At 55.9% G+C, this 23,802-nt stretch overlaps 1 protein-coding gene across 1 annotated transcript; it reads right to left on the reverse strand.

The window, feature by feature from the left end:
* Positions 1–7,458: 7,458 nt before the first annotated feature.
* Pnpla3 (patatin like domain 3, 1-acylglycerol-3-phosphate O-acyltransferase) lies at positions 7,459–23,157 on the reverse strand. The gene is made up of 8 exons (XM_027954551.2): positions 22,901–23,157; positions 19,851–20,083; positions 18,893–18,958; positions 16,199–16,408; positions 14,122–14,182; positions 11,934–12,137; positions 10,662–10,794; positions 7,459–7,567 (listed from the first exon to the last, which is right to left on the reverse strand). The coding sequence occupies exons 1-8, from the start codon at positions 23,085–23,087 to the stop codon at positions 7,459–7,461; spliced, it is 1,203 nt and encodes a 400-aa protein (XP_027810352.1). The 5' UTR covers positions 23,088–23,157.
* Positions 23,158–23,802: the final 645 nt, after the last annotated feature.

Here is a 23,802-nt window from a genome sequence, read left to right on the forward strand (position 1 = left end):
CTCATTGGTCCATGTGAGCCGTGACCCGGATGCCCACACGGACGCCGGGAGGCCCAGCGGTCGAAGCTGCAGGGGTGTGGGGGGCGGGGCTGCGCGTGGCTCCGCGGGAGCCGGGCGTGGGGCGTGGGGCGTGGGCGTCCGCGGGAGATGGAGCCCGCCTAGGGGTTCTCCGAGCGCTGGCTGGGTCTCCCCCGGGGGCTCGCACCAGGGAAGGCCCGAGGCCTCACCGACATCTGGAGCTGGACCACCCAGGGCCCAGGTCCGCTCCTGGTTAAGAGGCACTCTTCCAGCCCCTGGAATCCCAGGGCCAGTGTCGCCCTGGTCAGCGCGCAGGTGGCCACTATCTGCTTCGCAGGGTTGGATCCGAAGGGCTTGGGATGAGGGAGGAAATATGCACTCCTGGGCCAAGGCGTGGCTCCTGGGGAGCCCAGCGTAACTGGCCCTCGTCCTTCAGCTCCGCCCCGCAGTCGGTAAGAGGGATCGAGCCGGACCGCCCAGGTGTTTGGACAGAGACCGTCACAGCGGTGACAAGAAGACTGGGACTTCTGTTATGGAAACAGACCCCGCTTGAAAAAAAAAAAAAAAAAGTATGTGTGTTTGACAAAAACCATACGTTCTGATAAAAGCAATGAAAGGACCAAGACAGGTAGAGAACGAGAAAAGAGGAATCGTCGGTAAGGACGGGCCACACTCCCTCGGTAACAGCAGAATCCCTTCCTTTTCTTCTTTTCCTTTCTCCTTTCCAAAGACCCTGACACCCTTTCCATTTAAATAGCAGCTCTGCAGGCCTCGGCATGCCTGGATGTTCGCACCCACATTTCCCTTCTTGCCTGGAAGGAGACACATCCCAGTGCCAGCCAGACCCCAGCCCTTCCCTCACTGCACCCCTTGCAGGTTCACCTGTCCATTTATTTATCCTCCCAGCTACACCATCAGCTCCATGAAGTTCTGTCTGATTTTCACTGAACCCGGCTCCTAGCACAGGGCCACGTACCATGCAGAGACTCGTAGATATTGACTGGGTTACTGCCCTTCTACCCCAGAGCAGGGCAGACAGAGGCAGCGCTCAGCCTCAGCTCCAAGCATAAGTTACCCCTCTCCAAAGCTGAGAGGGGACCCAGGAGGGAGGACAGGAGTGTCTTGTGATCCCATCACCCGCATACCAGTCCCCCTTTTCAGTCTTGGTGCTGAAAGCAGAGCTTGGCTCAGTAAACAATCTGCACCATCCTCATTATATTGGAGGGAAGTGGAGGGGGCACATCCCTCTGCACCCCTGTCCAAGCCCGTGCTTTTGCTCACACTGTTCCTTCTGCCCCAGATGCCCCTTAGCCATACAGCCAGGAGTGCCCACCGCCTTCCAAGCCTGGTCCACACCCACGCACACTGCCCCAGAGTCACACCCTGCCCCAGCCCTCCTCCATCACCAGTGTCCCCAGCAAGGTTTCTCTCATTGTGTCCTGGAGACCATGGCAGACCAGGGCTGGGGGTGGAAGGAAGGAAGGAAGGAAGGAACAAAAGAAAAGAAACATGACATTCCTGGGCCTCAGGACTTACTGACACAGAATCTCCAGAAAGTAGAAACTGGATGTGTGGATTTTGAAGAAGTGGGCCAGTTTGTTCTTTGGCCCTCTAGGTTGGAAAACCTCTCATTAAAAAAAAAAAAAAAAATCGGTTCCCTCTCTGTCCACCAGTAGTTGCCAAAGGCAGTGAGATTGCTAAGGTCTCTGCCAGTTCTACAAAATATCTAAAAAACCTGTTTAGATTTCAGATTAATTCTAAACTGATTTAAATTTAGATTTAGAAAATCATAGATCCTGGGCATTTGCAGGCTTTTAAACCTATATTGGCTTGTAATCCCAGTGGCTTGGGAGGCTGAGACAGGAGGATCAGGAGTTCAGAGCCAGCCTCAGCAAAGGAGAGGTGCTAGGCAACTCAGTGAGACCCTGTCTCTAAATAAAATACAAAATAGGGCTGGGGATGTGGCTCAGTGGTTAAATGCCCCTGAGTTCAATTCCCGGTACCAAGAAAAAAAAAGAAGAAAAACATGTTGGATCTCCACGTGCCAGGGTCTCAATGGACACCACACAGCTCCTGTTTAGCAGTTCTGAGAGCAGGCTTCATGGACAGTCCCACTGCCATCAGGTTATAATTCTACCATTGCCAAGCTGTGTGTCCTTGGGCAAGATCTGTACCTCTCTGGGTGAATCTCCTCTTTTGTACAATGAGGCTGGTCACAACATTTACTTCGTAGGATTGCTTTGAGGGGAAAATGAGCCATCCCTGTAACCACCAGGCTCAGCAAGAATGGCGTCACTTAACCATCACAGTAAGGTGGGCAGTTTTAGGAAAGGATGCAACTGAAGCTCAGGACAGCACATAACTTGCCTTCAGTCCCACGGCTTGCAAGTCTGATATGACCCATCTGACCCTAAAACAGCCCCCAAGCTGTTAACCACCTTTGAGTGATGCCCACATGCTGCAGGGACTGGGCAGAGGGCTAAAGTAGATGATGGCACAGATGACCCCCCTCCCTGGATAACCCTCTTCAGACGATTTTTATAGGAGTAGAGTGGGGAGCAGTACACATGACAGGCTGCACCCCCCAGGCATCTGTGTGAACACCGGATCTCCACCCGCGCTCTCTGGGCCCCTGGCGCACCTCTCCCCGCAGGGCTGCCTCCTTCCCTGTTCCTCCCTCCCGCCCTCTTTTTGCCTCTCCCTCTCTCCTTTCTGCTGGGGATTGAACCCAACACCTCAGGCGTGCCTGGCAAGCCCTCCTCCGCTAGGCCACATCCGCAGGGCTCCAGGTCGGGTCATAACCAGGTTCATAAGCCCCAGCTCTGGAGGCCACCCAGTGCTGTGGGCTCAGTGCCAGTGGGCCAGGTTCCAGGGCACGGGAGACCTGCTCCTGCCATCAGAGGGAGGCTTTGGTGTCCTGCCGATCCCAGTCCACTCAAAAGCCCATGTTGGGAGTGAAGACAATCTGGGAGACGGGACGCATCTTACGCACAAGCCACAGGAGCTGGACACGCATTTGAAGTTCATTCTGCCCGTTTCTCATCTTTCAAGTGGGATGAAAGTGGATTCTAAGGTGCAAGGTGGAGGGTTTGGAGAGCGCAAGCTGGGCGGGCCCCTGCAGGCACTGGAGGAGTGGGATTCTCTTTCTCCTGCCTTTTCTTGCATGTGCCTCTCATAGCTATTCTTGGGGCCACCCACAAGGTTACTCTGCAGTACAACAGGAGCCATGAGCCAGATATCGGAGAGACTGTGAGAAGGGCGGTGGCAGGATAGCAGAGGGCAGGTGAGGAGCCCGAAGTCCCTGCCTTACCCCAAGCTGCTGGGACCTCGCGGTCAGAACATGTAGCAACATCCAGGCTGTGGAAGGCCTGCAGTGCCAGTGCCCGCTGTCGCCTGTGTTTCCTGGGTCTGAAGACTGTTCGGGTTTGTTGTTTTGTTGTCGTAGTTGAGGTTGTTGAGGTTACCTTGTGCAAGGATAGAATGGCATTTCCCCGTCCCCATCCACTTGACTCATCTGGTCAATACATGGGGAACAGAGGGAATAGGGAAACCTCCCCCCGGCGGAAACCTTCGAGACCACTGCCTTTCACCCCGCGTGTCAATCAGCGGTCCTCAGATGGTGGGTAGGCTCAGGCAGGTCTGGGAGTGAGGACAACTTGAAACACAGCCAAGTCAGGAAGCCATGTCTTGTAAGGAGACCTCTGGGGCTTTTTGTTAATGCAGTATAACCAGCCCATCCTGACTGACTCTCCAGTGGCAGCTACAAGCCAGGGGACCCCCTTCCGGATGATTTATTAACCAAATGCTGGCCTGTCCACTGTAGAGATGCAGCTTAGTGACCAGGTGGTTCTCCTCATGAAATCCGACCCCAGGTCTCACTGACCTGGGGACTGGAGGCAGGCTGGCTCTTGCTACTGGAGTCACCTGCCTATTAGGACACGGCCTGGTGAGGGCTCCCCAGGGCCCTGCGCCCTTGTTGTCCCCTTCCCACATGACACCTGAGGACTGAAAGTGAGTCAGGAAGACGGAAGAGCATGGGGAGAGCAGCCCTCAAGGCAGAGGCCCGCAGTAGGAAGTAGGAGGCAGAGAGGCTCTGAGCTGCTGGCAGGACTGCACGAGGAGGCAAGAGGCTGGAGGCTGCACAGGAAGGCAGCTGCAGGGTGCTGGCCGCAGGTCCAGGCCTATGGACAGCAACATGCAGGGCAGATGGGTCGAGGCTCACAGTGCCACAGGACCCCAGGGGGAAGCTGCTACGGCAGGCCAGGTGGAAAGGGCCCAGCCTGACCGGGGCAGCAGGGCTCTGAGGGTGGGACCAGCTGGAGTGGGGCAAGGGGGCCCTGCCATGGTCCCCAGTTCCTGGCTCAGGGGACTTGGGTGGGCCTGACCCCCATCAGAGCCAGAGACGGGGGTTCCTGGGGGTAAGCGGGGCCTTAGAGGAGTGGCCATCACACCCAGCAAAGCTTCTCTGCTCAGGAGGGGCCCAGTGCTAGGACCCCCTGGGGGCTCCAGGGGGGCGAGCAGCCTGGCAGGGCTGGCCACAGGGCTGGGGGAAGGGCACAGGGCAGTGTGGAGGCCAGCCGGCCAGGCAGGGCAGGGCAGCCTGGGGTGTCAGCGTGTGAGCCTGCGGGGACAGTGGCTGTAAAGGGACCTGGCCGTGGGAGGGGAAAGGAGGCCTGCAGATAGACAGGGACAGGGAGCACATTTAAAAATCACATTTAATAGGAATCATTTTGTGACGCTGAAGGAAATACATGTTCACCGTGGAAATGTGGAAAACGCATAATAGCCAACGAGTCAAATGCCCTCCTGAGTAACAGCACGACGGGGCGGAGACACCGTGTCTGCCCGCCGTCCTCACGAAGCACACGTCCACGCCCACACGCATCTCTTTTTGAGCAAAATTGGGCTCATACTCTGCACCCAGTTTTGCCATCTCTTTACCAAATCAAGACTCGCTCCCTGACATTAAGTGTGCTACTGTGATTGTTCCCCAGGGTGGACCTGAGAGGGTGGGAAGAACGAGGGACCTGCCCCTGAGCTGCTGAGGAACTTCCGGGCAGGACAGGCAGCACGAAAGGCACGGGGAGGGGAAGCCTCGCCGTCTCTCAAGTTTGATTGACCTCGTCGCTTCCTCGGCCTAATACACTTTTTTAAAATGATACAATATGTGCTCATTGTAAGGAAGTTGGAAAAAACTTTTTGCCAAGTAGAAAAGACAGAATTTCAAGTATGTAAAACATTCAGCAAACTACAGCTAACACCCACCAGCCACCACCTGGACGGCACCAATCTTAATATTTAGCCGTATTTTCTTGAAATTTAAGTAAGATAATTGATATAACTGAAAGGAAATTGGGAACTTTTCAAAAGCAGAAAGGAAACAAGTCCCACGTGATCCCCTCAGCCTTGACACAGCTCCTCATAAGGATCACAGACCCAGTGTAGACACCCATCATGTGCAAGTGTGTTGGCCACTGTCGGGCACTGCTGGGGCTTGGCTGTGTCTGCTGAGGACCTGGCCAGTCCTTCTGTAGGGAGACATGGAAGGCAGGCGCCCCTGCGGGGCCTCGGGGGACAGTTGCCCAGCCCAGGCGGCACTGACTGCTTCCTGCATGTGTCTGTGGGATTCTGTGGCTCTCTTCCTTCCAAGATCGCACAAGATGGCCCAGCCCAGCCCCTGTCTAAACTCTGGCCACCTTAGGAACCTTGGCCACTCTGGGCACTGTCCAGCCACCAGCAGATGTGAGCCATCCTGCCATGGCTCCTGCGCTGGACTTCCTGGGACCATCCCCCAATCAATGGAGCCACTTGACACTTAAGGTAGGTCTCCTCAGGGGCTGGATGGCCCCTGTACCCAAGTAGCTTGCTGGCTTCCATCACACCAAAGCCACTGCCTCTGATCCCATGAACTACCACTGAGCAGAGGCCAGGATGCTGAGGTCACAGGCACAGGTCACTAATCAGCAGCTCGGGGCGACTGTCCAAAGGAGAGAAGTCCTGGCACCTGGGGAAGGTTCCTAGATGCCCCCTCAGGAGTCTCAGAAACTCCTTTCCCAGGAAAGTAAGGAAGGCAGAGCGACCCCCACCCGCCCACGCCATGATGTCAGGCCGGAGGCCAGGCTGGCGGTGAGGATCGAGCACCAGGCGCTGCAGGCGGCCCCTCCTGGCCTGTCCACGAGGTGGGCGGCTGGGTCGCCTACAGGTCAGCAGAGCTGCATCCTGCAGGGTGTGAGGGCACAGGCTGGCCACTCGCTGGTCTTTGGAATCTGAAAAGAGTGAGGAGGGCTGACTTGGCCATCCTTCCCGGGCTCCAGCAGCATGCTCGACGCTGCCCACACACCTGCACACCGCGGTAGCCCGGCCCACAGACAACTTCCTCCTGCCTCAGTGCAGGGCTGCGGTCACCAGCCAGCTCCTCCAAGTCCATGGTCCCTGAGCTACCTGGACACCTCCCGCTGGCACCCGCCACCCTCCCTCCCCAGTCCCAGATGGGCCACTGGTTCCTACACACCTGCTCACCTGCCAGGGTGCTCTACCGCCACCACCTAGCACCACAGAGCAGGGCCCTGCCCAAAATGACACTCCCTTGTCCCCAGGAGCAGTGGGAATCCTGCCACTCACACCGACTGTTGTGCCCGGGCCTCCCCAGGCCTCCCCTGGCCGTGGCCACAGCCCTCTCTTTGGGAAGTCTGCTGCCAGCCCGGCCCATGGGCTATCCTCACAGCCCAGGGTCACCTTCCAAGAACTGAGGGTCCTGCTTCTCAGTTCTGCCATGTCTGCTGCTGACAACCATGATGGCTGCAGAGTGTCCCCTGCGGCCAAGCCCTATGCCAAGTGCTCAGTCTCATGGAGAGCAGAGAGGGCCCAGGAAGCGCCCCCTGAGCGGGGGGATCCAAGGCCCCTGATCTCGGGATGAGGCCCGGCCCCTGGCACAAGGTCCTTTGGCTCCGGGTCAGTTTGCAGGATCCTGGAAGCGAGACCTCCCCAGTCTTCTGGGCTCCACCCCCCGAGACTGGCTGGGGAAGTGGGAGGACAGGGTCTCTGCCTCAGTAGGCTCTGCCCTCAAGAGGCCCTGCTGCCCTGCCCCTCCTCAGCTCTCAGTCCTCCTCTCCCTGCTGCACCCCTCTCTGCCCTGAGGCCCCCAGAGCGCCTTCCCTACACCACCCAGTGCCGCCCGCTGCCCCGACCTTCTCCCTGTCCCCTCCACCCAGGTGCCCTCCTCTGCTTTATCGGGCTCTCTGCTCACCATCAACACTGGGCTCCAATGGACTCACCCGGTGAGAAGGCAGAGCAGGCGGGCCTGGGCACGGGGACTGCTGCTGGACTCAGGGCATCCCACGGGACACGGCCCCACACCCAGGGTGAGCTCCTTGCTACCAATCTGGCATCTAATCGGCATTTCTGGAAGGCCATCTGGCCCCCAAGCCCCAGCCAAGCCACTTACCTGGAAGAGGGGAGCAGGCACGTCATCATGCGGGCACACACCTGGGAGGTGGCCCACTGCAGCCACTGGATGTCATCTGGGATATTGGGAAGCCAGATCAGCAGCCTGTAGGAACGAAGCCAAGACCACACACACACACACACACACAGGTGTGCACACGCGTGACACACAGAACTGCTCAGCCTTAAGGTGTGAAGCCAGAATGAAAGCAACCCAAAGCAGTTTCTCCTCAATGGCCCCCTCGGGCCAGGCAGGCTGCTGACGCGTCCCAGAGGTGGATTCGGGATTAGGTGGCAAAGACAGGCCTACCTAAAATCTAAAGCAAAGCCAGGCCACTTTGGGTCCTGGAGAGTCGGGGGACTTTGTGGAGATGAAAAGGAAAAGCCTCGGCTGTCCAGGGTCCCCGGGGCTCCACGGGAGGCAGCACCAGGGGTGCCCATGGGGGGCCCCACAGACACAAAGAGGACCCCCCAGGGCTGTGATAGACACCCAAACACAGACCACAACCCAGGACAAGGGCCGTGAGGGTCGGGGTGGTCGATTCTGGAGGGCAGTGGCAGGGAGGGAGGGACTGGACTTCAGAAGATGGCTGGAGGACCTGCGGGCTAGCTGGCCAGGAAGAAGGTGAGCACTGAGCCGAGCCTCGGCCCAAGAAAACAGGATGCAGTAGGAAGACAGGGAGCCCTGGCGTCAGTCACTGCCCAGGAGCTCTGCCGGGCGACAAGCACACCCCTCCCAGGAGGAGACCCCGAGGGGAGCCACACAGTCTCAGCACAGTGCCTGAACCCAGCCGCGCAGACGTGGTGTCTACACTGGAGCAGCGGATTCCCAGACAATGCCCAGGACAAAGGTATGAGAGAGAAAGAGGAGACAAACAGAAGAACTGGTCCAGGAAGAGAGAGAGAGGGACAATTCAGAGGACAGCAAATATTCCAAGAGAATATTACACCCATAAAACAAGAACAGGGTGTTCTCCAAACGCAAGTCTTCTGAGGCAGTAGTCTTGGATTTGTATGGAAATAACAAATTTGGTTGGTGTTTATTCATGTCCTTTTTTTTTTTTTTTTTTTTTAGTTGTAGTTGGACACAATACCTTTATTTTCTATTTAGGTGGTGCTGAGGATCAAACCAGCACCCCGCACGTGCTAGGCCAGCGCTCTACTGCTGAGCCACAACCCCAGCCCTCCTTTGATGTTTTGTAGCTGGATAAAGTAACCTGCTGTCAATAAGTTATATGCAATTTTGTGTTACTCTTCACACTGAAATTGGAATTCAAATGTTTTTTTGGAAGGTAAAAAGGAGAGCCTGATCTGTTTAAAGGTGACGTAAAACACGGAAGCATTCTGAAACCTTTTCTACCAAAAAGTTAACAGCTCTCTTAGCCTTTGATCCATGTGTCATATGTAATGTCCTATCGTGTTATCTGCCTGAGATAAGGCCCTGCCTCCCACCTTACTCCCTGTTGGAGTGGCTCCAAAATAGTCTAGACTCAGCTCATTTAGAGTCGTGTTCAAAAGAAAGAATTTTGTTGTAAAGATTATCGTGATCTCAAAATGAACAAAGGATATAATACGTAAAACTAAGTAAAGGTTTAAGATCATTTTAAAAATCAGGAACAGAACATTCAGGAAAACAGACACGTGAGCACTTAGACACTAAATATGCTTGTTGAGCTCAAAACTACAGAACAGGACTGGAAGAGAAGATCTGAGGAAATTCCAGGTCAGAGACTAACAGACAAAGATGAAAAACATGGGAAAGAGAAGGAGTCAGTAGACAGGAAGCCAAATGAAGAGGGGAAAAGGAATGGAGGAGAAAGGCTTGCTGGGGAGCAAGAGGTCACTTCCCAGAGCTGGAGGGAGAGACAGGCGGCTTTGACTGAGCATGGGACAGTGAGTGTCCCAGACATGGCTTCGGGACATTGCAGACCAGGAGGGGTAGGAGGACAATCCAAGCCCAGCAAGGCAGCCCACCTCTGTAATACTAGCCACTCAGAAGGTGGAGGCCGGAGGTCACAAGTTCAAGGCCAACCTAGGCAACTTAGCAAGACCCTGTCTCAAAATTTAAAATGAAGAAATAAAAGGGCTGGGATGTCTTTTGTCTGATTTTATTTCCTTACAGGGCCTCATGCATGCTAGGTAAGCTCTCTACCATTGAGCTACATCCTCCGCCCCATCTAATGGTTGCTCTCGTTATTATCACAGGTGAAACACACCCAACCTGAACCCACTGAGTCTCCCTAAGTTGGGAGCTGGGTATATAGGTGTATACCACTGAGCTCAGCTGAATAGCAATTTGGATTTTTGATTTTTGAATTAGGGATGCTCAACTGGGAAAGTCTATGCAAATATTCCAAAATAAAAAAATTCCCAAATCTGAAATATTCATTTAGTCCCAAGCATTTTGAGTAAGAGATACTCAACCTGGATCTAAAAATAGAATCAAGAGCATCACTAACTGGATGCTCCTGTGTGATCAGCACCTCACACTTAGTCCCTCATTGAGTCTTCTGACCACCTTCTGGACAAGGTGATCTCTTACCATCCCCATTTTCTAGATGGGAAGCACAGAGAGGCAAATTCAGTTTTCCAGGGTCACACAGCTGTGGTAAGAGGGTCAGCTGGGATTTGAACTCAGTGTGATTACACAGCCAAGCTGCTGCCAGCTCTAACCCGTTTCAGAGGGCACCAATCAATAAGTTCCAGGAACATCTCGCTCTGATCTAATTGCTGACTCTGAACCACTTTAACAAACAGAAGATGAGATTCCCTGCTTTCTAGTATCTTCACGTGATTTAAAGGGACAGGGGTGCAGGGGTACAGCTCAGTGATCCAGCACTTGCCTAGCATGTGTGAGGGTTCATTTCTTGAGCACCACTAAATAAATGAATAGGCCTAAGGGCAAGATACAACGCTAGGCCCCGCCAGGTCCACCAGCCAGCTCTGAGACCTCAGCTGTGACCCAGCGTCTCCAGGCCTCAGTTTCCCCATGAGGTCACAAGCTGCTGAGCCTGATGCCACGAGAGGCCGCAGCCAGCTGCAGAGTTGGCGGTGACTTGCCCCGGCCCCCGGGCCAGCTGGGCAACTCTGGGCACCGCATGCAGACTGTGAGCCAGGCTGGGCCGGGGCCTTCACCTGTCACCTCATTTAACCCTCCCACGGAGCCCTCGCAGGAGACGCAAGGCAGCCGGGAAGCTCACCTGTGCAGGAGGGCGATGGCCGACTCCACGGGCAGCGTGCAGGGCAGCATGACGTAGGACATGACCCGCACAGGCAGGAGGCTGGACAGCCTGCTCAGGTAGCCACGCCTGTCCCTCATGGCTTCCGCCAGCCCTGGGGGAGACAAGGAGAGATCTGTCTTCACCAAGAGAAGAGGCGGCCACTCACCCAGGCGGAGCTCGGGTCGGCAGTACCCTCAGCCTGGAGCCCAGGAGCGTCAGGCTGGCCGTGGGGCGAGCTCTGCCAGGTGGCTCCTTCAGAGCGGGAGCCACGGAAGATCAATGGGGAGAGCAGCCCTTGTGGAGGTGGTAGGGGGCAGGCATCCCCGTGGCAGGTGACAAAAGATTGAATCAACAGGGGGGTCTGGAGTCGCCAAGGCAGCTGGGTCTCCGGCTCCAAGGACACCAGTGACGTGAAGCCCAGGAACTGCATCTGCTCTGGGTGGCCCCAAATGCAGCCTCAGAAGCTGGCCTGTGGCCTCCTCCACCTGACCGGCCCGCTCAGGCTGCCGCCACAACTGCTGTGGGACAGACGGCTCATACGTCCACCTTTAGTCCTCACAGTTCAGAGGCCGGGAGGCCCACGTCCAGGGCTCCTGCAGAGTCCTGGTGTCTGGGTGTGTGGCCAGGGCCCTCCTGCCCAGGGGGCACCTCCGTGTCCTCCCGTGGGGAGGGGTGGAGGCCCACTCAGACCTCCTTCATAGGAGCACTCATCCGCTTGCGAGGACCCTGCCCACTGACCTGTTCACCCCCAAGCCCCCACCCCTCATGCCACAACCTGGGGAGGGGAGAGGACTTCAACCTGTGATTCGAGGGACAAAACCCCTCAGACCCCAGCACTGTCCATTCAGCACCCATGACACAGAGGTCTAACTTGAGGGAAACCAGGAGGGGATCTGGAGAAAGGGACCAGGGACGGGGGACAGGCAGGGAGCAGGGACCTGAACTGCATTCTGAAGGACTGTGCCCAGTCCCAGGGACCTGGCCCCGGCTCCACAAACACCAGCCCAGCTGGGCCGGGGGACACTCGGGAAGCTGAGCCGAGGGCCCGGCAACCAGGACCGGGCTCAGCTGGGGTCCATCTTCCTCCTGGTCGTGACCCCGTGGGAGGAAAGGAGGCTCTGCATGCAGCTGGGCGCTGGTGTCACTCACCGGCCTGTCCCCGTCACTCTGCCCTGTAGCCCCCACAACACGGGAGAGAAGCTCTTTTGCTCTCTCGTGTTCACCTTCCGACCGCCCCAAACGAACCCGCACCTGCGGCCAGCCTGGGTGACAAGGTGTCCAGGATGTGCTCGTCCCAGGGCAGGGTGCTGAGGCGCTCCAGCAGCTCCTCCCCCTCGGCCAGCCCCAGGGTCAGGGACAGCTGCTGCCTCTGGTCCTCCCAGCAGGGCAAGATGGCCTCTGGCTCTTCCTCTTCTGAGGACAAACTCGGGCACAGCTGGGGCCAGTCACAGATGCCTAGGAGGGCAGAGAAGGCCCGAGAGGAGGTGGGCAGCAGGGACCACCCAGCACAGCGCTACCAGGGGGCCAGCGTGGACCGCCGGCCCAGGATCAGCTAGGTGCCAGGGAGGAAGAAGCTTTCGAGTGGACAGATGTGACTGGCTCCTGCCTTGGTGGCTTGCCAACCCCCTCTTTACACCTGGATTCTCAAGGTTGAAAGACAAGGATTATAGCTCATTTCTAATCACAATCCCGTGGGTGGAGCCTGCACGGTCAGGCTTTGAGCTGGACCCTGCCCGTCAGGCTCCAGGGCAGCCCACCGCTTTCCTGACTCCATCTTCCTGCCAAGGAATCAGAAGCAGAGAGGTCAAGGGATTTGTCCAAAGTCACACAGCTAATGCATGGCAGAGCCAGGGTCGGCTCTGAAAGATAGCAGCAGGCAAGGTAGTATCATGCCCCTGTGCATGCCCTTCCCTGGGCCTGGACTTGGCCACTGACCCCAATGAGTGGCCTCTGCTCTTAGAGGACTCATGTGCTGGGCTGGGCAGGTCACAGGCAGTGGCAGTGTCCTTGGGCTCCCGGTCAGGTCAGAAGGCCCAAGGTGCCACTTGTCAAGGTGTGCGCACAGGGACACCTCTATCACGCGCATGCCCCACTCTGAAGTCTGCACCAAGGAATTGGGGCCCTAGAACACGCTCCCGGCTTCCAGCCAAACCGGGCCCTCCTAAGGGCCCCGAGCAGCAAGCAGACCCCATCTCCCCTGCCCCAGAGTGGAAGCTGAGCCAGGACTTCATCCTCTTCCCGACTCTCTCGTCGGTCATTTCCAGGTCCTTCTCCCTCGCCTGCCCCTGGCAGCCCAGCCTGCAGGCCTCAGGCCCACTGCAGCCTCTGAGACCCAGCTCTCCTGTTCAGAGGAGGTCTCGGGGGGCCACAGCCTCTGGCAGCCCTACTTGCAGATCCCTCCTGCGTGACCCTGGAGCCAGGGCTCCCAACAGCACATGGCCATCTGCTCACTTCTCCCTGAGCCCAGCAGAGGCCACATTTGCTCACAGCACTGTCCCAAGCACATAGCCCAGCACTGACCTTCTGCGTAGATAAATACACCGAGGTCCTCATATTGTCCCCTTGGCCTCAGCTGAAGGATAATCCAAACCCCCAACCCTCAACTGACTCTTAGCATTAAAGACAAAGGGTTCTGAACCGTGTAATATGGGTTCCACCCTAATACAGACACGTGTGGCTTAACAACAAGGACACATTCTGGGCATCACCATGTGAACATCCTGCTACCCACAGGCTGAGATGGCCACAAAGCCACCAGGCAATCTACCTTACAGGACCACCATTTCTGCAGTGGCAGACTACAACACGGCAGTGGGGACTGTCACCCTCTGCCCAGGTGAACTGGGACAACTTAGAAGAGGGCACTTGCCTGGGAAGGAGAGCCCACTAGTGCAGTGGACGTGACCCACACCTGGCTTGGGGCCAGTTCTGAATGCTTCATCTGGGGCCTGTCCCAGAAACCCTGTTTCACCTCAGCCACTGGTCAGCTGGGGGTCACGAGCACCAAGCCAAGAGGAGTGAGGCACCCTGACAGCACAGGACCCCAGGGGGGGGGAGCGCCTGGAGCAGGACCTCCTGGACCTGGAGGGGAGAGCCCTGGGGTCAGATCTCCTGGACCTGGAGGGGAGCGCCCTGGGGTCAGATCTCCTGGACCTGGGTAGGAGTGCCTTGGGGTCAGGGCCTCCTGGACCTGGAGAAGGAGAAACCTGGGTCAGGACCTCCAGGCAAAGCCCAGCTCCACCTGCCTTTGAGGGCTGTGTGCTCATGCCACCCCTCTCTGAGCCTCAGTGTCCCCATCTGAGAGATGGGGCAAGGACCGCCTGTCTCTCAGGGCCGATGAGTGGGTTGAGCAAGAAAGGCCGGCGTCAAGCACCTTGAGGACCCGGGCTGCTCCCAGGAAGCAGTATACAGGACACACCTCAGCCCTGCCCACACGTACCATTCTCTTCCAAGAACCTGTAGGCGTCCAAATACCCCCGAAGGCATATCTCTCTCATCACCTGCAAGGAAGCCAGCAAGTGTGGGGGGTACTGAGCACCGCTTATTCAAACATCATCTCAAAGCCAAACCGACATCCCCCCAGAACCCTCCAGGCTGAGCTGCTTAGCCTGTGCCCAGATACAGGGCTTGGTGCTCCCAAGAGACCACTTCCTGCTGGCTTGGCTTGAATGTCACCTCTCCACAGAGACCTTGCTGTCAGGTGCTGTGTCTCTGGGCTCTGCTGGCTGTAGGACAAGCCTCCACCAACAAATTTCAGGGTCCGTCCTAGCTGTCGCTGGGACAACAGGACATGAGAGTCCATCTAGCTGCACAGCCTCCTGCCCATGGAGCCCGGGTGCGGGTGAGCGCTGGTGAGCACAGGTGGTACCAGGTGGCTCCTTCTGGGGACACCACTGTTGGTGCACACACCCTACACCCTTCCTTACTGTGTGAATGTGCAAGGATTCCAAGACCTCCACCAGGAGAGGGCACACTTGCTCACCTGGGGGGACTAGGTCAGAACCAGGGTGGTATCTGGGCACAGGCTAAGCCACTGCAGGTGGTAAAAAAAAATATTTTAAAAATCCCGGGCTGCGTGTTGGCAGAGGGCCACCGCCCAGTGCGTGCAAGGCCCTGGGTTCCACCCAGCGGAGCAAAAAGAAGGAAAAGAAATCCTAATGCCTGAGCCACAGCCCCCACTACTTGGAGCACTCGGCTCTGTCCATGTGGATGTCCATGTGACCTGGGGATGCCCATGGTCAGGGTGGCCATCACCAGACTCCTGAGACAAGCAGCTTTTCCTGGAGCTGTTCTTGTTTGCTTGAGAGATGGATGATCCCATCAGGGAGGCAGAGAAGTGTTGGAGGCCGTGTATAAACTATGGGTTTGTTTGAGCCACTAAAGCAGAGGAGCAGCTCCCCTAACCTTATGGACAGGAAGCACAGGGAGGGTCCCTGCTCAGGCCAGCACGCCTGTGCTCAATCTCCTTATGCTTTAATTACTGAAATGTAAGAATAGGGAGAAAAGGTGATAAATGTCATGTAACTTTAAGAAATGTAATCCAACTAAAGCTCGTTTTCTTAATAATTTGGCTCCAAACAATTCCAAAGCCCATACAATGAGGTGAATATTGATGAAAAGATTGAGACTAAATTCAGTGTTTTGAAAGCTACTGTCATAAATATCAGTAAGCAGCTTTCTACCCTCAAATTTGAACAAAAGCTTAAATGCCAGGCTGACTCTAAGTGTGTCTGTGTTTCTACAGCCAAATATCACACTTCCCAATGGGATGGGGGAAAGGTTAAAAATCATCTGAGGGGCATTTGGCATAGCCATGATAATAGCTTGAACCTGTGGAGACACATGGTCACACCATGGTATGCAGAAAAACAAGATCGGGCTCACAGACCCTGCGTGTCCAGCTGAACAATACTTCATAAATTAAACGGCTTTAACCCTGGAAACATGTGAAACACTCTACCTGGTTCATCGTTGGGATGATATGTGTGCTACTAATTCTTTTTTGTGTCGTGCTAATAGGTTGCCGTATCCTCAGGTCCAAGATCCAAGAACCCCAAGTAACTGACCATCATTTGAATTTAAAAAGAAGGGGAAAGATGTCGTAGGCCACAGGAATTATGGGTTTGTTCAAGCCATTAAGACAGAGAAGCTGCTTCTCTGGGAACGCCTGGTGAAGCTCCCCCGTTCAAGAAAGCCCAGATCCCGCTGGTGCCGTCTTAGCTCCCAACCGGAGGGCCAAAGAGCCCCTGCCACACTGAGAAACAGGCACCTGAGCAGGACCCCTCCCACACTGAAACCTTACCCCTGACTTTGATGTACTTCCCCTAAATAAAGAATTGGGCCTTTCAAAATTGCTCAGTTCCGGTTCCCATCAGGGCTGAAAGACCCGTCAGGAGCCCACTTTCAAATCCAGTCTTGGCTTTGTCTTATTTCTTACTGTCTATTTCACACTTCTCGCTCTGCCAGGGTGCCGGCCGCCCCATCGTAGAGAAGACCAGCACCCGAGCACCACTCACCTTGAAGTCTGGGGGGAAAAGCGATCTGGACAGGAGGTAGAAGTTCCTCATGCTGAGGTGGAAGCTGAAGTTGGTGATGTTCACGTGAAGGAAGTTTGTGGACTTGATTTTAGGGCAGATGTCAAATTCCCCGTAGAAGGGGCACACAGTGATGGTGGTCTTGACATCCGCAAGGGGTAGGTTGTCACTGAATCCGCCATCTATGTAACGCTTTTAAGGAAGGAGAAAGGGACTGAAGCCGTCTGCAGCTCCGGCTACCTTTACTGTGTCTTCAGGATACTGGGGGAGGGGGGTTCTGGGAGCCACTGCAGGTGGACAGAGCAGGAGACGGGCTTCGAGAGCCACTCTTGACCATGCTCACTGGGCGCCTCTGTGGTCCTTGTAGGAAGGCCAGGCTCTACACTGGTTCTCGGGGTGGCTATATACTGTCGTACAGGGTGTGTGTACTGCTTGATGGCACCTGGCAACGAGGCGGGCGGAGGGTGGGGTCCAGACCCTGTTGTGCTGGCCAAGGCTGGAGGGATCCCCACAGGTGTTTCCAAAGAACACACACAAAGGGGCCACATAAACTAGAGATGCTCTGTGCACTGGGGACACAGTGTGACATAAACCCTTATTGCCCATAGCTAAGACAGATAGGGAGGTTTTCCAACCATTTGAACAGCTGCATCAGTGTCTGGGATGATCCCCAGTCACAGCCACCACAGCAGAGCCACCGGGGCCCACAGAGAGAAGACTTCCCAGCCAGCCCTGGGAGCAGAGCTCAGCCCAAAACAGGTCCAGCGAAGCATCGAAGTGCTGGTCACACCTTGGCCAGCAGGACACTGTCACCTCGAGTCCAAAACTGACCCGATGTGAGCCTGCAACTTGTTCACAACTGTAGATATGTTTGCCCGGCCTTCTTTCCCTCCCTCCTTCCTCCCTCCTTCCCTCCCTCCTTCCTCCCTCCTTCCCTCCATCCCTCCTTCCTTCCTTCCCTCCTTCCCTCCCTCTTTCCTTCCCTCCTTCCTTCCTTCCCTCCTTCTTCCCTCCCCCTTCCTTCCCTCCTTCCTTCCTTCCCTCTTTCCTTCCCTCTGTCCCTCCTTCCTTCCATCCTTGAGTACAGTACTACTGAGCAGCCCCACACCCAGTGCAGCTGCACAGCTTTAGTGGCAGATGGAACCGGGCATCGGGAGCCTCGTGGGCATGAAGGGGCATGGACCTAGCATGTGAACCTTTGGTGAAGGCTGCGAGGGGCGACCATCTTTCCTTCAAGGACATTCCTCTGCTATGTGGAACCTCTCCAGGTGCTTAGCGCTCTGCCAGGGCAATGCTCTGGCTGACTCTCAGGAAGGTCTGTCCCTGTTTCTGGCAGGACTCCCCTGAGCATGCTGACTGGGTGGTCACTGTGTCCAGCTGATCTAGTGACAGGACAATCTCTAGGTGCGGCCTCTGGCCCGGGGCAGGAGAACGATGACAATGATGATAAAATAGCCCACCTTGGCCACACCCCTGGCAGGCTCTGGTCTAAGCTGGACCTGCACTATTGACCTCAAGCTCTTCTCCATCTACCCTGATGCCGCGTGAAGAACCCCGTTTTGCAATGTCAGTCTCAGAGCGGTTCGGAAATACGTCCAAAGTGTCACAGCTATGCTGAGGGAGAGTGAGAACTTGATTCCAGGTGTCTGCCACACAGAGCCTGGAGTGACCACACTGTAGCCGGGGCTTCAGTTATTTCATCTGCAGATCAGGATGGACATGTGTCTGGCACGGAACTCCTGAGGTGGGGGGATGAGCAGGGCTCTGGGGCACCACCTGGAAGCATGCACCAAGGGGGCTCTGGGCTGCTTTTCCTGCCAGGGGGAAAAGCCAGAAATGGGCACTGGGGAATCTGGGGTCACCACCACAGCGCCCCAGGGGCCCCCTGCTTAGTTCTGAGAAGATGAGATACATATTGAAGCCACTAACAGGACAAGGGGCCAACATCAGAATCCAAAATGTGCTTTGGTCACTCAATGGCCAGGTCCCCAAGTGACCCTGTGGACACCTGTCCTGGGTACTGACCTGTGGGGACAAGAGTTGCCTTGCAGTGAATGGAGACAAGCCTGTGGTGGGGGACAGCAGAGCCCTGACGCAGTGGCCATGCACCTCCCGCCTCAGGAGGGTTGATCCACCACCACCTCCAGCTCACTCTGCCTGAGGGGCTGGCAGGGTCTTATCATTCTGCTACTTCCTCATGAGTTTAAAAATGACCCTAAAAGGGAGCATTCCACAGCCCCAACTTTCTCCTGTGCTTCACAAAAGAGCAAACACAACAGAGCAGAGACGGGTGTCAGACCAGACGTACAGATTTTTGTTGCTGCTGCTAGAAAACGCGACAGTTCTGCCTTCTCGGGAGAACAAAGCTCTACCCTAGGAGTAGTAGATTCTTAAGCCTCTGACGCCTTAACTAGGCCAGTGGGAACCTACCTGCGCTGCTCACGAGCGGGTTAGGTGAGCCTGCAGTGTACCTTACCCACAGCAAGGTCATTAATTACACATGGAGGAGGTTTTGCTGCCCAGCAGCCTGGAAGCTGGTGCTGCTAAGGATTCTGTCTGCAAGACTGAGAGGCACGGGGACCCGCATGGTGACGCGGTCCGGGGGCACCGGGAGCAGTGAGCATTTCAAAGGAGGTCTCCAGGTTGCAGCCCTCTCTGCCGCCCACACACACTTACCACTCCTCGGAAGGCAGGAGGGATCAGGCCACAGTAGAAGGGGATGAAGGAGGAACAGAGCAGGGCCTGCAGAGACAAGAGTGAGAGCCCGGCCTCTCCAGCCTTCTCCAAACATGGCGCCAAGCTTGAATGCTCTCTGCACAGAGTAGGTGCCTTACTACACGGGGGATGAACAATTGGCCATCACATGCTCCAAGGCTCACTTCTCAACCACGCTGCCCACTTTACCCTCCCGGGCTTGACCTCCAGGACAGCCACACTGGGTCATCACTGGTGGGACACAGTAGTGGACTGGGTGGCTAGAACAGTGCTTCCCAAATGCTGATGCACATGAGAGTCCCCAGGAAGCTGGTGGGACCACAGCTCTGTGCCCCCAGGTAATTCCGCAGCAGGTCACAGGTAGGGCCCGAGATTCTGTAGTTCTGACAAGCTTCCAGGAGACCCTGGGGCTGCAGCGTGAGATGGAGGCCACACTGGTCAGGGGAGAGTGGGGGACAAGGATGGATACGTGAAGGAACTGGCAGGTGCTGGTTGTTTAGATAAAGCTTCCAGAAGCAAAGTGAAACGGAAGGAACTTGCCTGCCAGGGTGCTGACTGTACGTGCCAGGGGGTGCCCTTGTACCGCCCTGCCATTCCCTCAAGGAACTCTTAGGAAAGACATCAGCAAATGTCTCATTGCAAATTATCTAGTCTATGCTAGACCCTGAGAGTGGAGACAAAGAAGCCACTCCCACCTTGGGGGGCTTGGCCTGAGAAGCCCTCCTCATTATAAAATCTGCAGAGAGCCAGCGGAGCTCTGGAACAGAGCCAGGAGAGGTTCCTAGACGGTGTGGCCATGCGGCCAGGGCAGACCAAATCACCCAGTGTGCACAGAATGTATGTCGCCCTGTGCAGGGCCCACAACAGCCCTGGGTGTTGCTTTCTCACGTGAGGACACCCAGATAAGCAAAGCACTCACGTCCACCACTTCAGCTTTGGACTGGAAGTCAGACACCAGCACGTTCTTCCCATCAGACACCCTGGTGAGCGATATGCTGATCTTGCCCGAGATGAGCTGGTGGACGTTGTCTGGGAGGTGCTCCTGCAGGCCATCTCGGAGGCACTTGCCTATGTTGAAGGACGGGTGCAGGACACCAAGATTCCGTCTCCTGGCCTTCCAGATGAAGTCCAAGACGATCTGCAGGACCCGGTCTGGGGACAGGAGACAAATGCATAGAAAAAGATTACCACCCTGGAGATAGGGACTTTTTGTCAAGACCAGAGGACTGTCTGCCACTCAGAAACCATTCACAAAGAAGCTGCAACCCTACACATACGGTAGCCCCATGTGGCCACTCAGCCCTTGAACGTGGCTAGTCCGAATCAAGACCCGTAAAATATACTCTGGATTTCAAAGGCTTAGTAGGAATTGATTTATTGATTTATACTGACTAGATGTGAAAATGATAATATGTTGAGCTTAGTGGACTCAGTGACATTTCTCTGAGTCTTTGACTTTGGTCAACATGGCCACCAGGAAACATGAAACGGTTCACGGGGTTTATGGTGCATTTCTACTGGACAGTACTGCTTCAGCCACAGGAAAAGCCTCCCCCTTGCAGCAGCCTGTGGGTCTGACAGCACCCCAACGCAATGCCCACAAAGCCCGAGCCAGAACACAGCAGCATCTCAGCCTCCGCGCAGATGATCTCCACTTTGGAGGAAGCAGGAGAAAGAATGTAGCCTTACACACAAGTTGGAATCCCGCTTCCAGGTCTTGCTAGTGGAGTGACCTCAGCAAGGTGCTTTACCACCTGCCCAAATGTCACACCACCTTCCCCATGTAGGACAAAATCTATCCAACTTTTAGAGACAGAGATTAGGTAAAATATGATCGGCAAGATGTTCCACTCAGAAGAGACCACTAATGAATAATTAGTCTCAACCTTAAGTTTCTAAAGCCAGAAACCGTATGCGGATGTAGAGCACGGTCATGCTCTATCTGGTCTGGCCCCCCCAGTTCTGTACAAGGACCATCTCATCCAGCCTCAGACCTGGCCAGCCATAAATTCAGGGCTGCCCAAGGACAGGCAGCCTGTTCTGATCCAACCCTGACCTCAACTCACAGACTCACAACCCACCCCCTCTCCTGACCTGGCCAGCGCCGTGAATTCGCACACTGCTGGCAGTCTGTCTCTCTCTCCTGCCAAACCCAGCCTCCACTCAGACGCTCTGAGGACCTGTGCCAAGCGACAGGTCTGGGAAAAGCTTCTCAGCAGCTTCCTCCTGTAGGACAGGGGATTAGAACAGGAAACAGAGTCCCCAGGGAGTAGCTCCTGACAAAAACTGAGATCCACTTTGCAGAACTTGATGGCCCCTGCGCCTCCATGTGCCCTGGCAGCCATAGCCCCAGGCTGTGCTATCCTCTGCCTACTTAGGAACCCCCTCTGTAAAGGAGTTAGTATCATTCAGGCCCCCTGGGTCAGTGCATTTAAACTTCGTCCAAAGCCGGGTATGGTGGCACATGCATGTAATTCTAGCTACACAGGAGGTTACGGCAGGATGATCACAAGTTGGAGGCCTGGCTGGACAGTTTAGGGAGACCCTGTCCCAAAATAAAAATAAATAAATAAATAAATAAATAGGGCTAGGGATGAAGCTCAGTGGTAGAGTATCCCTGGGTTCAATCCCCAGTGCCAATGAACAATTAATCAAACAAACCTTGTCCCAATCAAACATCTGTCCAAGCAGAGGCACAGAGATCACCCCAGAATACAAGAGCTGGCTCTTATCACTGCTAAAGCCCAAGGTGTGCAGATGGTCACATGGCCAGTCTAATCCTCCTAGAGGCCAAACTGTCTGCCCTTTGCTCCCCTCTCCCTCACAAGGGAGACAGCCAGCAGGTGGACAGCCAGGGCAGCCTCTCTCTAATCCCCAAATCCCGGTCAGCACAGGGTCTGCTCACTAATCCTGCCCAATGGCACAGCTTTGCTTACCAGCATGGGCTTCCCCCAATGAGCCAAGTCACTCCCCAAAGAGTAAATTGTTAAAGAGCCCAGATAAACTGATAAGGGGCATTATTGTCCTGGGCACTTTTGGGTACCATCAGTTCCATGCTTCCACTTGCCCCACACCCTGCCTATTGGCTCAAAACCCCTGAGCGATGGCATGTGGGTCCTGGGAAGGATGCCAAGTCCCAGCAGTTTGGGCTGGGGAGAAACAAACCCAGCTCCTCCCTTCCCACAGCAACCACGTGGATAAATGTTTCAGCAGGCCAAAATCCAAATGTCTGGGATTTCATTGACAGTGACAGTGAGCTGGGGTGAGGTGGGGGGTTGGAAAGAGGATGGGACGGGGAATATCCAAGAATCCATTCCAACTCCTCCAGGAAGGGTCCCAAACACTGGAGAAGGAGGGAGAGTTCACAACTTTCCTATTCCACCCTCTGCCCCTGGGGTGATCAGGACTCCAAACCAGCTGGTCTGCCTCGGAGTCCACCCAAAGGTTGCCCCTGAGAGCTGGGCAGAGGTCCGGATGTCTCCAGTCCCTCCAATCCACGCCCACCTTGGGAGTCAAAATCTGTACTCGGTCACATCCAGGGCCAATCAGCCCCTAGGCCACTCAGACCTCAGGGACCAGCCTCACCCACACCCCAGGTCCCTCCCTCTCCTCCGAAATACTTCACTCTCAGTCCCAGGGCGGGGAGCTCCCTTCAAGCCCGGGCGCCACACAGGGCCTCATGTGCGAAGGTGCGGACGTCTCTTGGAACCTCCGCGCTGGCCCGAAAAGCCTCTCTGGGGTGCTCCCCCTTCCCGGGTCCAGTGACAGCTCCCTCAACCTCCAGCGACACTGCAATACTCCAAAGGACGCTGCGAAGGAGGCAATCGGTCTGGGTAGGGGACCTACAAGATGCACTCGCAGTGTCCAGTGACCCTTCCCGGCTCCTCCGAGGGCCCCTGGGGATGCCGGCATCCGAGCCTAGCAGACGCTCCCTCCCAGCGCGGAGTGCGGGCGGCGCCCCGGACGCACCCAGCGGGATCCCGGACAGGAAGGTGGCGGCGTGCAGCGCCCCGGCCGAGGAGCCGAAGATCTTGCGCGCGTTGTGGAGGAGATACGGGGCGCGCTCGCTCAGGCAGCGGGTCACCCCAACGTAGTACAAGCCCAGGAAGCCGCTGCCCCCGAAGGACAGGCTCCAGCCGCGCTCGGGGTCGTACATGGCGGCGGCGGGGCACAGTGCGGGGCAGGATCTGGGTGCGGGTCGGGAGGAGGCCGCGGCCACTCCACTCTGCACCTGCCGGCGCTCCCAGCCCGGAGCGGGTGCAACCCCCTAGGCATTCCCTGCGTGACGTCATCCTCCAGTCCTGCCCCCTCGGACCATGCAAATGAGCCCGCGGCAGACCCAATGGGCGGGCAGGACGCCCGCCCCTCCCTCCAGCCCGGCCGGGGGCGGAGCCGGGGCGCGCCCAACTCCGGAGTGGTCCAAAACTCCAACACGTCCAGCGCTCTGCAGAGGGGACCACCTTTCCAGTTCCTTTTCTTTCGAGTCCGGAAGAAAGTCGCAGATGGTGCCCACTGGGGTTCTTAACATCCCTGTGACTCTTTCTCATTTGCCTTTATCACAGGGAGAGCCAGCCTAAAGTAGGCACCACCTTTGAATAGAATTTAGTGTGCTTGTTATGTATATATATATAAAACTTTGCAGTATTTTTCACATTATTTGGAGGGTGATCAACTCACCCTGATTTGTCTGGGGCTTTCCTGGAAAGTCCTGCATCAGGAAAAATTTTCAGTCCTAGACAAGCTGGGACAGTTGGTTAAGCCTAAGTCTCTTGTTCTCAGCTCTGCAAATGTCAGGGGAAGATCTACCTGACTGACCCTGTGCCCTGTAAATCCTTGCTATTGTCCCTCTATTGGGCAGGAGATGGTCATGC

The sequence above is a fragment of the Marmota flaviventris genome, chromosome 3 (genome assembly GCF_047511675.1).
Source record: "Marmota flaviventris isolate mMarFla1 chromosome 3, mMarFla1.hap1, whole genome shotgun sequence".
Classification (NCBI taxonomy): Eukaryota; Metazoa; Chordata; class Mammalia; order Rodentia; family Sciuridae; genus Marmota; species Marmota flaviventris.

What these genes read in the sequence shown, in the direction of transcription:
- Pnpla3 (XM_027954551.2), bottom strand. Translation starts at nt 23,087, where the DNA reads ATGTACGACCCCGAGCGCGGCTGGAGCCTGTCCTTCGGGGGCAGCGGC. An exon ending in CCAAAGCTGAAGTGGTGGAC is followed by an intron (nt 18,959 to 19,850) that starts GTGAGTGCTTTG and finishes TTGTCTCTGCAG; the next exon opens with GCCCTGCTCTGTTCCTCCTT. An exon ending in GCCATCGCCCTCCTGCACAG is followed by an intron (nt 7,568 to 10,661) that starts GTGAGCTTCCCG and finishes TCGTTCCTACAG; the next exon opens with GCTGCTGATCTGGCTTCCCA.